The 14729-nt window shown below is 48.6% G+C and overlaps 1 protein-coding gene across 1 annotated transcript; it reads right to left on the bottom strand.

The window, feature by feature from the left end:
- Nucleotides 1–2904: 2904 nt before the first annotated feature.
- LOC118910751 (kallistatin-like) lies at nt 2905–4767 on the bottom strand. The gene is given in 4 exon segments (XM_057489021.1): nt 2905–3797; nt 3800–3867; nt 3869–4112; nt 4731–4767. Coding segments are annotated over 4 exon segments (765 nt in total). The 3' UTR covers nt 2905–3381.
- Nucleotides 4768–14729: the final 9962 nt, after the last annotated feature.

Below are 14729 nucleotides of genomic sequence, written 5' to 3' on the forward strand. Positions count from 1 at the left end.
TTGGTGATGCCGGACAGAGCCTGATGTGAGAACAGGTCGGTGAAGCCAGTTTGGGTAAAACCTGATCTAATGTACAGGAGCCAGAAATGCAAAAGCTGGGGAAACCTATCTCGAGCTTCCTGTAAAAATACCTGAAAGACCCACTGGATTAAAACACTGGACTCATGAACTGGCCAGTGATCCCCTCCAAGCTGTGCTCTGCACGCACTAGCTGGCCCTACCCCGTCTGAGTTCTGTCGCCCCCAAACTGTTTGCTGCTTCCAGCCCCTCAGAGGAGTGCTCCCTGGTGCTTAACGCCAGGCTCCACGGCCCCCAGGGCCTGCTCTCTGCAGGGCCTCCTTCCACTGGGAGCCCCTCTTGGGCTGAGGCTGTTGTCTGTGGGTGTGCCCGTGGGTTTCACTTCTTTGGGACCTTGGATTACGGTCCTTTTCTTACACGTGACTGGTGACTTCTCCCAGTCATAGTTCCAGGGGGGTGAGGACGGGCTTGGGTGGTGGCTGGGGTTTTCCTATGCCCCTCCAGGCCGGCTCAGTCAGTCCTCTGGACTGGCGGTCTACCCGCTCACTGGGACTGCCACCAAGCCTCATGCAGGATAAGGACCGCATCTGGGACCAGGGCTCTCAATTCGGTTCTGCTGCTCTTTTCACTAATGAAGGCAAAGTCATATCTGGGGTATAATAGGAGAGTTCATTATTTAAGGAAACTCATGGAAAGTCTTGGAACAAGTATGAATTCTTTCATGACTTGGTAATCATCCCATTTGGGCTGGGCTTTCCCTAGGAGGGTCCATGTGCAGGGCAGCCTGCAGACTCGCACCACGTGGCCCGCTGACCGCCTCTTCTGGAGCAAGTTGTTCTACCTTGTTAGCATCTCTGGAGTCAAAACCTCCCCTGTCTGCTTCATTTCTCAGTTAGGAGTACAAAGGCCGTGTCATTTCCCTTGTGATCCACCTGCAGCACCGAGCAGGGCAAGGACCTGTCATGCCGATCGTGGTGCTGTCCCCTGCGGCATCCTAGGCACCTCGACTGCCGTACCCTCAGCAGCATAGAAGTCTTGGCGAGTGGCCATCGAGAGCATGGATGGCTTCTCCCACGGAGCTGAAGCGAAGAGGGAAAGAAGGCACAGAGCATCTGCAAGCCAGCAAGCCAACCGTCCAGCCAGGGAGACCTCCTAGCAGCTCCTGGAGAACCACACCCTTCTCCCTGTCCCACCATTTCCTGTACCATCAGGGCGGACCATTCATTCAAAATCTGATATGCCCGGGGAATGGAGCTCTCCGGGTGCAATCAGATTCTAAAATGAGAGATACCCAAGGATGTCAGCAAGGTTGTTTCATATCTTCAACAATGACATGAAATGGCTGCACTTCAAATTTTGCCAACCTGATGACTGTGTAGTAATAGCTCATGACAGTTTTGATGTGCACTTCTTTGGTTATAAAGGAGATTGAGTAACTTTTTATATGTTTATTGAACAACTAGATGTTCTTCCTCTAGGTCAATGCCAGATCATGTATTTTACCTGTGTTTCTATAGGGCTGATTCTTCCTGGTTTGCAGGAATTCCCTGAATACTAACTGTGTTGTGAATACCTTCTCTGCCTCTCAGGCTTGTCTATTCACTCTCATAGTGGTGTGTTTTGGTGAAATTCTTAGCTTTAATGCAGTGAACATACTAGTCTTTTTATTTATGTTAGGTCTTTTGTGTCTTGTTTAGGAAGTGTTTCCTACCTTGAGGTCAGGAAGATACTCTCCTATATTATCTTCTAGAAGCTTTAATCTTGCCTCTTCTATTTAGAATTTTGCTCCACCTAGAATGAATACTTAGGATTGGTATGAGGAAGGGTCCAACCTATTCATTTTCCTATATGGGTACCTAGTTGTCCCAACACCAGTTTGTTTCTTTTTTAATCCATCTTTTCCCCAATTTTCTGCCACACCAGCTTTGACAAATACCAAATGTCCACATATCCATGGGGCCATTTCTCGGCTTTATGCTGGCCTCTTTATTCCATCCCATTGGTCTGTTTATACACAGTCTACATTAATACAAATTTATAGTAAGTCTTGCTCTCTGACAGGAAAGCTTTCCCATCTTACCAATTCTTGGTCCTTTGCACTCTCATATATATTTTAGAATCAGTTTGTTAACTGCCACCAAAACAATAACAACAAAGATCTGTTAGGATTTTGATTGGGATTACATTAAACATTCAGATTACCTTGGGGGAGAACTGACATCTTTACCATATTAAGTCTTCCTTATCAGGAATATGATATATCTACTTTTTTCCATAAGTCCATCATAATGTGTCTCTCAATATAATCTTGTCTACAGAGATCCAGCACATCTTCTGTTTGTTTTCTTCTAGGTACTTTCATTGTGTCCGCATGTGACCTACACTAAAGTCTTGGGACAACATGTATGTCCCGAGAGTATTGGGCGATGTGTCAGAGGGCAGGCTGTCTCCATCTCCCTTGTTCATTAAAAGAAAGAAACTTCTCTTTCTTGTGCCAAGAACACAAACACAGTTGGAATTAGGTCTTTTTCGGGAAGAGAACAACAAAAATCTTCATTATTTCTCCCAACAGTTTTTGGTGGGGCACTGGTGTATACTATACATTTAAATTATATTATATTTGAAAAGGAGTGGAGTTGGTGGAATATTGTGTGGACACTCTGATGAGATCTAAAGTTTTCAATAGTGTAAAACTAAATACACACATACACACAGTAGTACATGTAAAACTTGGTAAAATGTGAATGAAGTCTGTAGATTTCATCAATGTCAATTTCCTGGTTTTGCCATTCTACTACGTTTATATGAGATGCTATCTAGGGGCACCTGGGTGAAAGGTACGTGGGACTACTTTTGCAACCTCCTTTGTATTTATGGTTATTGCAGAATTAACAAGATTTTAAAAGTTTTCAAGGGTGCATGAAAATGCCACATGTAAAATGCAAGCAGTGACCAGTTTAGCTGGATTATTAGTCTGGGACTGTTTCCCAGAATCTGTTCTCTGTAGATTTAGGGTTCAAGGTGGCTACAAGCCTGAGACCAGGAGGTAGATGTAAAGCAATCACTGCATGATTCAGGTCTTTGCAGGGCATGGGATGAGGGCTGGACCCAGAGGAGTCCTGTGTGAGCCAGCTAGTCCATGCTTTCCTCCAGGTTCCTTGTCCCTAAACTAGCCCTGCTAATCAACAATGCCCCTAAGCCACCACCTCGTGCCCTTCGGGAGCCTCTCCATAAGCTCCGTAAGTGGACCCATGGTGGTGGCTGGATGTGCCTGGCATACAGATTCCTGATAAGCTCCAGCTTATCCATCTGTACCAGTGGCTTTTCTTTGTCTCCCTCCAACTCCCTCTTCATCCAGACATTTCACTTCCCCATCCCCTCCCGCAACATGTGAGGTCTAATTCCCCTAAGAACCCCCTTTCCCCTAATACTCATTCCTCTGATGGAATCGCTGACCACAATATCTGTGCAAAGCTCACTGACTGAATCCACAATCTTCCCTTGAGTTTCCTCCTTGAAATGGTCATTGGTAAGACGGGTTGTGCCCACAAAGTTGAGGAAGTCGGTGCCGAAGAGTCTGGACCTGGAGAAGGCCATGGTGACATTGAGGAATCTCGGGAGTGGCAGCTCCTGGCTCAGAAACAAGGTGCTGCCCGTGTGCCTCTCCAGCCTGTTGCCCGGGAGGTTGAGACGGTGCAGGAGGGGCTGGAAGGCCCGGTGGGTGTCCGACTCAGACACCTCTGTGAGGATGAAGCCCAGACCCTCTAAGATCTGGGCTGGCTGTGCAAGTGGGCCCCTGGGGACAACATGGCATAGGTGGTGGCAGGGATGCTCAGTGGGGAGAAGATATGATCCCGGGGGTTGGAAAGCCATCAGGTGGTGTATGAAGAAGGTAAAGGCAGTATTGCCCAGGGCAATCTTGACCCGGGTGGGGGTTGGGGGAGCCCTTACCTGGGCCCAGAGCCTCTTGATGGGGCTGTTGGTGCGACCTTGGCCATCAGGCTCAGGGTGCAGCTGACCATGGAAAAGGGTCAGTAGCCCAGACAGAAGGAGGAGCAGGTGGCTGGTAAGATGTATCTTCTGAGTTCTCAGGTCTATAGGAGGAAAGGGAGTGCCCAGGAAATTCTCCAGCAGAACACCCAACCCGGGCTGGTAAATGACACCCTCAACCCTTGCAGATGGACTCACGGCAGACTGGCAAACACCCAGCCCCCTCTGTGTGTGGTGACAAAACTGCACAGCGGTGCTTTAGATTTACAAAGCACGCTCCTAGTATCCACCATCTCATTTCATTTCCCGTCTCTGTGAGCTCTGCACAGCACTGGGCTCCATTCTCATCACAGGCTGGGAAACAGAGGCTCCCAGTGTGAGCTAACCAAGCCAGGCCTCTGGGCTCCTGGCCGGGAGTCCTCCACCAGGGGAGCCCATTCCCTTAGCTCAGTGACCCATTGCACCAAGGGTGCTATCACCAAAGGCTATTCAACATCTATTCCACAAGCATCCGCAGTGTACTTTACAGTTCAGAAAATCACCTTTGTCCCATTCTGTTGGACCCTCTTACCTAGGCAGAGGTCAGTAGAATAGGCGTGCTTATCATTACCTTGTACAGATAAGATCACTGATGCTCAATCAATGATTTGCCGGAAGTCACAGGGACAGGATTGGTCCCTCTTCCTCGTGAATTTAATCTGCCCCAAACCAAATGGCCCTACCGCTTTCAGGTTCTCCGGCCCAAACACCGGCTGTCATCCGTAACACCTGTCTAGCGTCCATCCGCCCCACCTCGTCCAGTCTCTCGGCATGTCCTACAATCTCCTGGCCCCTTCACAGCTACAACCCTCATTCAGTCTCCAGCATCTTCCACCCAGACCAGGGGCCAAACAGCTTTCCCTGTAAAGGGCCAGAGTCTGAGGGCCAGGGAGTCATTCGCCCTGGCTGTGCTGGCTGCAAAGTGGCCCCAGCAAAGTGAGGCAAATGGGCCTGACTGTGCTCCCATGAAACCTGATTGATGGACATGGAAATTTGAATTTCATATACTTTTCAATGTGTCACAAAATATTGTCCCTTTTTTCATTTTCTTCAACCATTTACAAATTTTATATTTATATTTTGTAGCTTGCATTCTTAGCTAGAACAAAAACAGACAGTAGGCCACCCAGACCACTGTGGGAGCTTCCTAATGGATTCTCTACCCTGTTTTCCACACAGCAGTTGAAGCGATCATTTCAAAACACATCAGACCTCTTTGCCCACCCACCCAACACCCTTCCCTTCAACACGGCTTCTAACCAACCCCTGGCAAACCCTCCCCTGATTCCCCTGTGCTTCTCTCTGGCCTTACAGGGAGATTAGTCAGGATTCCCCTCTGCTGGGAGCTTTCTGAAAGTACCCGGATCAGGAGCCAGAAGACCTGAGTCACTGTGGGCTGTGCGTGGCCTTGATGGGCTGAGGCTGTTGGCAGGTCGTGCTCATTCCCCAGCCAGCACAGCCAGCAGGTTGGTGCAACCACACGTAGGGGTCTTTCCGCCTCAGGATTTGTCACCTCTAAATAGTGTGACCAATTGTCCCAGTTTGCCCAGGACTTGCCTAGTTTCAGCACTGCAAGTCTTGTGTCCTGGGACTCCCAGTTCTCAGCAAACCAGGGCAGTTGGTCACCTGCCTCTAGGTCTCCGACGTGGCCCTCAGGGGGTTACTCACAGCTAAGGCAATCCTGGAGTCGCTGTTTGAGCTCTAGAGGTGGCCCAGGGATGTGGTTTGGGTTTATCAAGTGCAGAAAGACTGGAGAAACCTCTCAGCACCACCTCCCACCTCCCTGGTTGGGTAATTATTAATGAACAGACCCATAGGTGTGACATGGACTCTACACACAGAAACTGCACTGATGGCTGGCTCACATCCTCCCAAGAGAACGCCCCAGGCATACTGTTCGTGATGTGTGCTGAGGCCCAGGGGAACTCCTTAGTGGGTCTGGTCTCCACCCTGCCCCTCATTTGCTCTGCAAACCTGAGGACAGTCTCTCTGGGTTTCTGTAACAGCCTCCCATCCCATCCCACATCCTCCCCCAACCTGAAAAATGAAGTTTTGGACCAGATCAGGGGCAGCAAACTCCAGAGCCATCACAATCCAGGGTGACATGATGGGAAATGGGTCATGTGGCACAGAGAGTCAGCTCTTTGCAGCCCGACAAAAACCACCCAGGAGCTAGATCCTTCCCAGGGCCCCCAGTTTTCTGTTTGGACTACGGGATTTCTGAGGAGCCTCCCAGCTTTAAAACTACATGGTTCTGTGATGGAACCCCCTGAGATGTCACATGTTGGCTTCAGACCCCTCTCCTGGCCAGGAGTCCAGCGGTACATTTCCTCTTTACCTATGGAACTTGGAACTGCAGTCTCTCCACTAATCACTGAGCTCTGGGGCCTTTGGACCACCCTGGGGCAGCTGGAGGTGTGGGTGACATCTGGCTGCTTCTTAAGCCATTTGAAGAAGGACCACAGGGAGCAATGTGGCCTTCAGTGTCCTGAATGAGATGCTCTTGACATTCAGGCTTCTCTGAATGTGCTTCCAGGCCCCTAGAGCCTTAACTTAAGTGGAATATGTATCATTGAGCCACAAGATCAGGTTGGGAGGCCTGAACTGGGCAGAACTCAGACTGGTAGAATAGGAACAACACAGGCCTGGACCCATCCAGCCTGGGGCCCAAATCCCAGCTCAGCTGTTGGACTCAGAGAGGTTCAGGGGTGTGTCCAAATTCATGTAACAGCAGTGCATCAACACAAAGGCAAGGGGGGAACTTGACGTGTCAGATAAGAGTGAGAACTATTATTTCATTCTCTGTCTCTTAACACACATGCTATCTTTACCCCATTTCACAGATCAGAAAACTAAAACCCAGAGAAGTTGGTAGCTCAGATTCCAGAGTTAGAGTAAAGCCCAGGTTCTTTCTCTGCTTGTCAAACCTGCCATCCTATTAGAATATCGGCTCCAGTTTGGTGGGTCGCAGCAACCCACGCGGTAGAACGGGGTGCGGCACTCAGCAGGCGCTCCACCACTATCCCTGAGTGAATGAATGGAGAGAAGCTGGTTATTGATTTTTGGTCCCATGAGTGTAAAAATAAATTATGCCCTTTAGAATAGTCTGCAATCGGGGTTTCTGCTTCCGACGTCTGACTTCCACAGTGAGTTCAAGGCTGATGGAACTTGAGTTCAAGATTCCAGGAGTCAGGGTGTGCTTGGCTACAGCTGGAGGGACAGGCGGCCTGACCCCTCTGTGGGCACACAGCAGCTGCCCTGTAGATCCCGGAGGCTGCCCCTGCAACGCTCTGGACAAGGTTGGAGTGGCTCTGCCACCACTGAACTGTCTAACTTTGGGCAATTCACTGTGCATATCTGAACCTCACTTCCGTCATCTGCCAAGTCAGGAGCAATCGCGAATCAGAAGGTTGCTAGGAGGGGGCAGGAGAGGCAGCCTCAAATGTGCTGAGCTCTGCAGCAGGCTCAGTGGCATTTCCCCCCTCCCTGCCGTCTTCTGGCAGTGGTGGAGAGCAGGGGCTCAGGATCTGCCCTCCCTGGGTTGAACCCCAGCTTCATCACAGGCCAGTTACTTACTTCACCTCAGCATCCTCATTGGGAACTGTGTGTGATAATTGTCCCTAAATCTCAGGGTTGTCATGAGGGTCAGTAAATTCATGTGCATAAAGTGCTTAGAACATGTTTTGACAATAGGAAGTGCAGTGCAAATGTGACTTATTCCATTGTATTATTCCAGACAGTTTGTATATCATTTATTTATCCTCAAATAGGCAAATAAGGCTGAATCGGTGTTTTAAACTTCTTTGCATTGTGGTCCCAATAGAGTGTCTCAAGAAAGCTTTGGACCTTTCCTGAAATATGTACATCCATGCAACATTTTACAATTCAGGGAGATTCTTAAGTCCCACCCAGGCCGTGTGATCCCCGTGCACCGGGACAGCCATTTTCTCCCGCAGAAAGCAGTCCTATATAATGGAAAATGGAAATGACCTTCAGATCTTTACAAGGAGTCACTGCCGACTGCGTGAAGGAGCATGGGGCTCATGGGCACGCGGGGCTCATTCCCACCCAGCCCCTGGCTGCTTCCTGTCCTAAGGCCTCTGGGAGGGCTTAAGGACTGTGAAAACCTGGCATACTAGATCCCAGAATGCCATGGTTTCTCATTAATCATGTGTGGGATTCAAGTGGGCAATAAATCATGTCACAGTCATATCTGTATCTTTGTATCAGGACAGGCCTGGCCTAGAGAAGATGCCAAATAAAAATCAGTGAATGAATCAATGATGAGATACCAGAGGCTCTGTTCAAAGCTTGGGCAGGGTGTGCTCCGGAAAATAGCAAGGATTTCAGCAAGAACTGGTTTAAATGAAAAAGGAAAAGCTATCTGACCTGGAAATCCAAGGCAGAAGTGGGGAAGTGTGGACTTGACCGTTTCTCTTTGCCCCCCAGAAATGTCAGTGGAAATGCCGCTGCTCTGGCCAAGGCTGCTGCCGTGGCGGGGTTGAGATTCCCGGCAGGGAGCAGTTTTTCCCACCATCTGAGGGGTGGCCTGAGCTGGGCTGTGGTCATGACCCCCACCCCTGGAGGCCCTCCCCGTCACTGTGCAGCTTCAGGCCCAGCCCCTTCTCTGGGGTGTCCTGGCTTCCACAGCCAGCGCGGGTGTACGGCTCCATCTGTCCTTCCACCTCAGCACTCCCACCCCCTTCCATATTCCCTGGTGTCCAGGCGGAGCCAAGATATCGCCCTTAAAAAGACTGGCATTGTTTTTGATTCTCAACATAATAATGTCGCCATGAAAAATTTAGGAAAATAAAGTCTAAAGAAGAAAATAAAATCACTTATAAACTTGTCATTCAGCTATAACTAGATTTAATTTGTTTACTTCTGGTCTTTAAAAAAATGGGTACATGCACATAATATCAACAGTGAGGCCTTTCCAGTCTTGGTCTTAATGGAGACACAAAGATAATAAATGTTACAGTCCAAAGAGAGCAAGTCTCAAGCAAATAATTCACTGAAGGTGGTCAAGAACCAGGCTCCTGGTTCTTAAACACTTCACTTACATGAAAAAGGACTTAAAAGTAGGGAGAAGGTGGAGACAAGGGATTTACGGAGGGGAGGAAAAGGGGTAGTTCTCTTCTCCTTCCCAGGTCACGTCAGGACAAGGGTGTCATGGTCACAGAGGCAGCACGGTCGCTTTCTGACAAAGGCCCTCATCCTGGGTCACACAGCTCGTGTGCTCACGTGGTGCAAGGGCCAGGGAGCCCTCTGGCAGGTCACTGGCAAGGACACTAACCTGTTCAGGAAGCTCCACACACAGGACCTTATCACCTCCCAGAGTCCCTGCCTCTCAACACCATCCCCTCAGGGGGGAGGGGTGGGGCAGAATTGGAACGTGTGAGTTTGGGATGGGGACACAAAGGGCCTTCACCAGGGGCACTCCTACCATGCAGTGTGCACCCCTCTAGTTGGAGCCACAGTGGACAGGGGCCTGATACTTGTCAGGAGAATCTAAAAGGCAGAGGCGGGCTGGTTATCCTTCCCGGGAGCTCTGCACCTACTTCGCTGTCCCTCTCTGCAACTATCACTTTCTATCTGGCTTTGGGGAATGTGGGCACACACGTGTCCCGGTTGCTATTGCTGGGTAACAAACCACCTCAAATCTAGTGTCGTAAAACAGCAGCAGTCATTGATTGTTATTTCGTCTCAGTTTGGGCGTGTGTGGGTTCGGCTGGGCAGGTCTCAGGGACTTAATCACCCACCGCCTTCCCAGCAAGGGCTTTGTGGGGCTAAGTCCCTGCAGCTTAACGGTTTACCACCAGAGGGCGCGCTGCCATTTCTTAATCGCCAGTGTCAGGTATTCTTAAATCCCTTGCCCTGGGGCTTAGGGTGAAAAAGAGTGGCTTTGTGTTCTTTTAAAGCACACCTGGCCCTCTGCTATTTTGAAAGGGTGTTGAAGCTAGCTCACCTAGTCAAATACTTCCTCTTACAAAGACGGAAAGAATTTGCCCAAAGCAAGTAAATGGCAGAACTGGGCTCAGAAAAAGGTGCACAGGGCCCTTTGCCCCCCACCAGCTCAGACTTGACTGAAGGTTGGAGGGGAAACAGAAACACCCAATGGCTCAGGGAAGAGGGGACTTTGGCTGGTCCCTGCATTCATCCATTCATTTAATCATTCCAGGGATTTACTGAACCCTGCTATGGTGACCAACACCATCATGTTTTCCTTGGCAGGGGCAGAGTAAGCAAGCTCTCACCTGTAACTGCTGGGGTGTACAGCTCTGAGGGGGAGGTTCGGGAGTTGGGACTGACTGTAGGCGGATTTGCTGTGGCCAGGGGCAGGGAAGGGACATTTAAGCTGAGCAGGAGGAGGATTGCTAAATTGAAGGAGAGGAGTTGGAGAGTGCCAGAAAGGGAGCAGCATGTGCAAGTGTCCTTCAGTAGAACAGAGCATGGAATGACGATGGGTGCATAGGCAGCAGTGTGCCTGGGTCAGCGCATGAAGGGCAGGCCATGGAGAAGACGGGAAGAGACAGGCATCGGGAATACATGGGTGCGCAAGACACAACCTTGACTTTAGGGGACAAGAGACAAGATTTGACCACAAGCAGAAACAGCATGAGACTGTTCCAGGCAAGGCCATAAGCCATAGGACAGGGGTTGGGAGGGGGATACAGGGGCAGGCTTCATGGAGAAGGTGGCATTTAGGTTGATCCCACTTGGGTTGGATTCAAGGGCATTTGGCTCCTCTTCCTGACTGTGCAGAGAAACTCTCATCTTAGCCATGAGGATTTTCCATCTGATCTTGATCAGATTATTCCAGAAGGTAAAAAGCACTCTGAAAACCAAGAGGGAAGGGCAGGGATGAGGATTTCTGCTTTCCAAGGGCCAACTTGGTCCTCCAGTCTTCATCTCTGTCCTCCACCATGGCTCCAGCCAACCCCAGGCTTTTTTGTGTGTACTGCCAGTTTTGTGCAGCTCAGATAAAAAGGCAAGCCAAACACACAGTCTATGCTTTGAGCCCCCTGCCCATGAACTTCTGCACCCTCAGCTCAGAGTCACCTGAGCCTCAACACCTTAGAGCTATTGAGGAGAAATATTATTGGGCAGATATAAAGGATTTACAACAGGCTTTTGTAATAGTCTGACTCCATTTTTTGATGTTTGCTGACAGCTTTTAAACCTCATCCCTCCCTCTTGGCCTTCTATTCCATATCTGGGCAAGTTGATGAAAAAGCCCATTGGTGTTTAGTACAAACCATGCCCAGTTCACCAGGGTCCCACTCACCCACCACTCCAAGCCACCCTTTGGTCCTTGCTTTCTTAAGTCATTTTTATACTGTCTTTGGAGCCTGTTCTGCTCTCCCCAGAGAACCTCATTATGTGAGCAGTTAACCTCTTCATGCCTGCTGGGTGCACATGTGGTGTCATCACTGTTGACATCCAAACCAAATTTCAGGTGGGGCTCTACTATGGCCTGAATAGTGTGTCATCCTCAAAACATGTTGAAATCTGACCTCCCAGAGCCTCAGAATGTGACCGTATTTGGAGATAAAGTCTTAAAAAAGGGATTTAAGTTAATATGAGATCATTAGGGTGGGCCCTAATCCAATATGAGTGATGTTCTAGTAAAAAGACGAAATTCGGACACAGACATGCGCAGGGGGAGAACACCATGTTAAGACACAGGGAGAAGACACCACCTAAAAGCAAGGAGAAAGGCCTTGAACAAATGCATCCCTCATGGACCTCACAAGGAACCAACCCTGTTGACACCTTGATCTTGGATGTACAGCCTCCTGAGCCACAAGACAGTAAGTGCTGTTTAATCCACCTAGTTTGCGGTACTTTGTTATGGCCGCTCGAGCTAAGCCTGAATCCATCTGGGTCTCAACAACTTCCCTTCTCTGGGATCTTCCCCAAAACAGTACACAGGACAGTCCCCAGGGCCATGGCTGGAACTGGGCCTCTCCCTCTCGCATAGCTGAATGGTGGGCCAATGAGTCCCCCTCTTGGAAGTGGAGGAACAGGCCTGAGAGTCTTTCAAGCTGAACTGAAGTTGTGGCAGATCCTAGGAAGGCAGTCCACAAACCCTGCCGCCGAGTCCTGGGCTGGTCCCTCCCATGGTCTCCTAAGGTTGCTCCACATTCCCTTGGATTCCATGAGGTTTTCTGGCAGGTTCCGTCAAGAAAATCCTCCTTTTTTGCTTGCTTAAGTAATCAAATGTGTCCTCTTTGCAACCAAAAGGAGTGTAACTGGCAGCTATTAACATATTTCACAAATAATGAGATGATGTTCTCTTAAGTTGGGTTGATATTCTCCCTCAATTTTGTCCTTAGTACAATTTTGCTCCATAAATCCATCCTTTATATCCTAGCCATCATTCAACTTAGGCTTCATGTGAATAATTATAATCCTTAAATTAGCGGCACTGGGTGAGGCCCTATCCCATGTGACCTGGAGCCCTGTCTAGGTCCTTTAATCAGGGCCTGGGAAGGGACCCCTCCCTGTGGTGGATTAAATATGGCTTTGAAGTCTTTGCTGCTTTTCCTATCGAGAGGTAGAGTCTGTTTTCCTTCCTTTTGATTCAAGACTTCCCTGGTGACTTGTTTTAATAATATGGGCAAAAGTAATGAATGCTGTGTAAACTCCCAAGGCTGAGCCTTGAGATTAGCAGCTAATGTTTTCACATGCTGGAATATTCCTTCTTGGAAGCCAGCTGCCATGTAAGAAGTCTGACTCCCTGGGATGGCTGTGCTGGGAGGAAGCTCAGGCTAACCAATGGAGGAGCAGAAGGGGGAGCACCGAGGCACCAGACATGCAAAGGAAGCCTCTGAGGAGACCCCTGCCCAGACCAGACATGGGCTGAACGCACCTGAGTGAATGACGCCAGTCAGCACCGCACAGGTCAGAAGAACCACTTGGCAAAACCTGCCTGAGTCCTTGCCCAGAGTTCTAAGCAGGTAAACCGGTGTTGTTTTCAGCCGCTGAGGTTTGGGGTCATATGTCACATTAGCAATGAATATTCCAGAGAGTCCCAAACTGAAAGCTTTTCTAAGGTGTGCTTTTCCTTTTTGAGGAAATCCAAAGCACAGCTCACCTGACAGACCCTAAGGCCCAACACCACACCTGGACGGATGATGTTCTCATGAGTAAGGAAGGTGAGGTCTAGAGAGAAGGCACGAGTCCCCTCATTTAATTGTCAGTCATTTACAGAGCACCTGCTTTGTGGCAGGCACCGTGCAAGACTCTGGGAGCTGAGTATTGAGCAGGACAAAGTCCCCACCCTCATGGAACTTACTTACTAGTCAGAATGATGGACAGTAAGCAAAGAATAGAATTTTAGGTTGCAATCAGTGTCAGAAGAAGTGCAGCAGGGAAGAGGACATAAAGACTGATTGGGAGTTGGGGGCAGGACAGGGGGCTCAGGAGGTGGCATTTGAGCAGTGGGAAGGGAAGGGACAAGCCACGCAGACAAGTGTGGCTGAGCCGTCCAGGCCAAGGGAAGAGCACATGTTGCCGAAGGACATCAGCAGCTGAGACAGGTGGCAGGGCGTCTGAGCTACACCAGGAGCACTGAACCCACAGCTGCTGTTGCTCTGGAAACCTTCTAGGAAAGAAAGCAATGTCCCTCTTGCCTGCTGACCATAGAAACCCCAGGGAGGGAGAAGGGAGGAGAACCAGTGAGGCTGCCAACCACCAACAGGTGTGCAGGCGGAAGACAAACAGCATCCAAGACAGGTAGCTGACAATTAGCCATGCGTCAGGTGACATGACTGGTTTCAGTGAAGGGTGGCAGTGTTGGATATGGCTGCTGCTAGTTAATGATAGCACTTTTTTTTTTTTTAAATAATTATTTTTTATTGAAGGGTAGTTGACGCACAGTATTACATTACATTAGTTTCAAGTGTACAACAGAGTGATAAAACATTTATATACATAATTCTAGGTTCCAGCTATCACCATACCAAGCTGTTACAATATCTTGACTATATTCCTTATACTATACATTACATCCCGGTTACTTATTTATTTTACCATTGGAAGTCTGTCCTTTTTTTTTTTTTTTTTGTGAGGGCATCTCTCATATTTATTGATCAAATGGTTGTTAATGACAATAAAATTCTGTATAGGGGAGTCAATGCTCAATGCACAATCATTAATCCACCCCAAGCCTAATTTTCGTCAGTCTCCAATCTTCTGAGGCATAACAAACAAGTTCTTACATGTAGAACAAATTCTTACATAATGAATAAGTTACATAGTGAACAGTACAAGGGCAGTCATCACAGAAACTTTCGGTTTTGCTCATGCATTATGAACTCTAAACAGTCAGTTCAAATATGAATACTCATTTGGTTTTTATACTTGATTTATATGTGGATACTACATTTCTCTCTTTATTATTATTATTTTTAATAAAATGCTGAAGTGGTAGGTAGATACAAGATAAAGGTAGAAAACATAGTTTAGTGTTGTAAGAGAACAAATGTAGATGATCAGGTGTGTGCCTGTAGACTATGTGTTAATTCGAGCTAGACCAGGGCAATAAAACATCCACGTATGCAGAAGATTTCTTTCAGAACAGGGGGGGTGAGGTTCTAAGCCTCACCTCTGTTGATCCCCAATTTCTCACCTGATGGCCCCCCTGCGACTGTGCCTGTCTTAGGTTGTTCCTCCCT

Source organism: Manis pentadactyla, chromosome 11 (assembly GCF_030020395.1).
Source record: "Manis pentadactyla isolate mManPen7 chromosome 11, mManPen7.hap1, whole genome shotgun sequence".
In the NCBI taxonomy this organism is placed as follows: Eukaryota; Metazoa; Chordata; class Mammalia; order Pholidota; family Manidae; genus Manis; species Manis pentadactyla.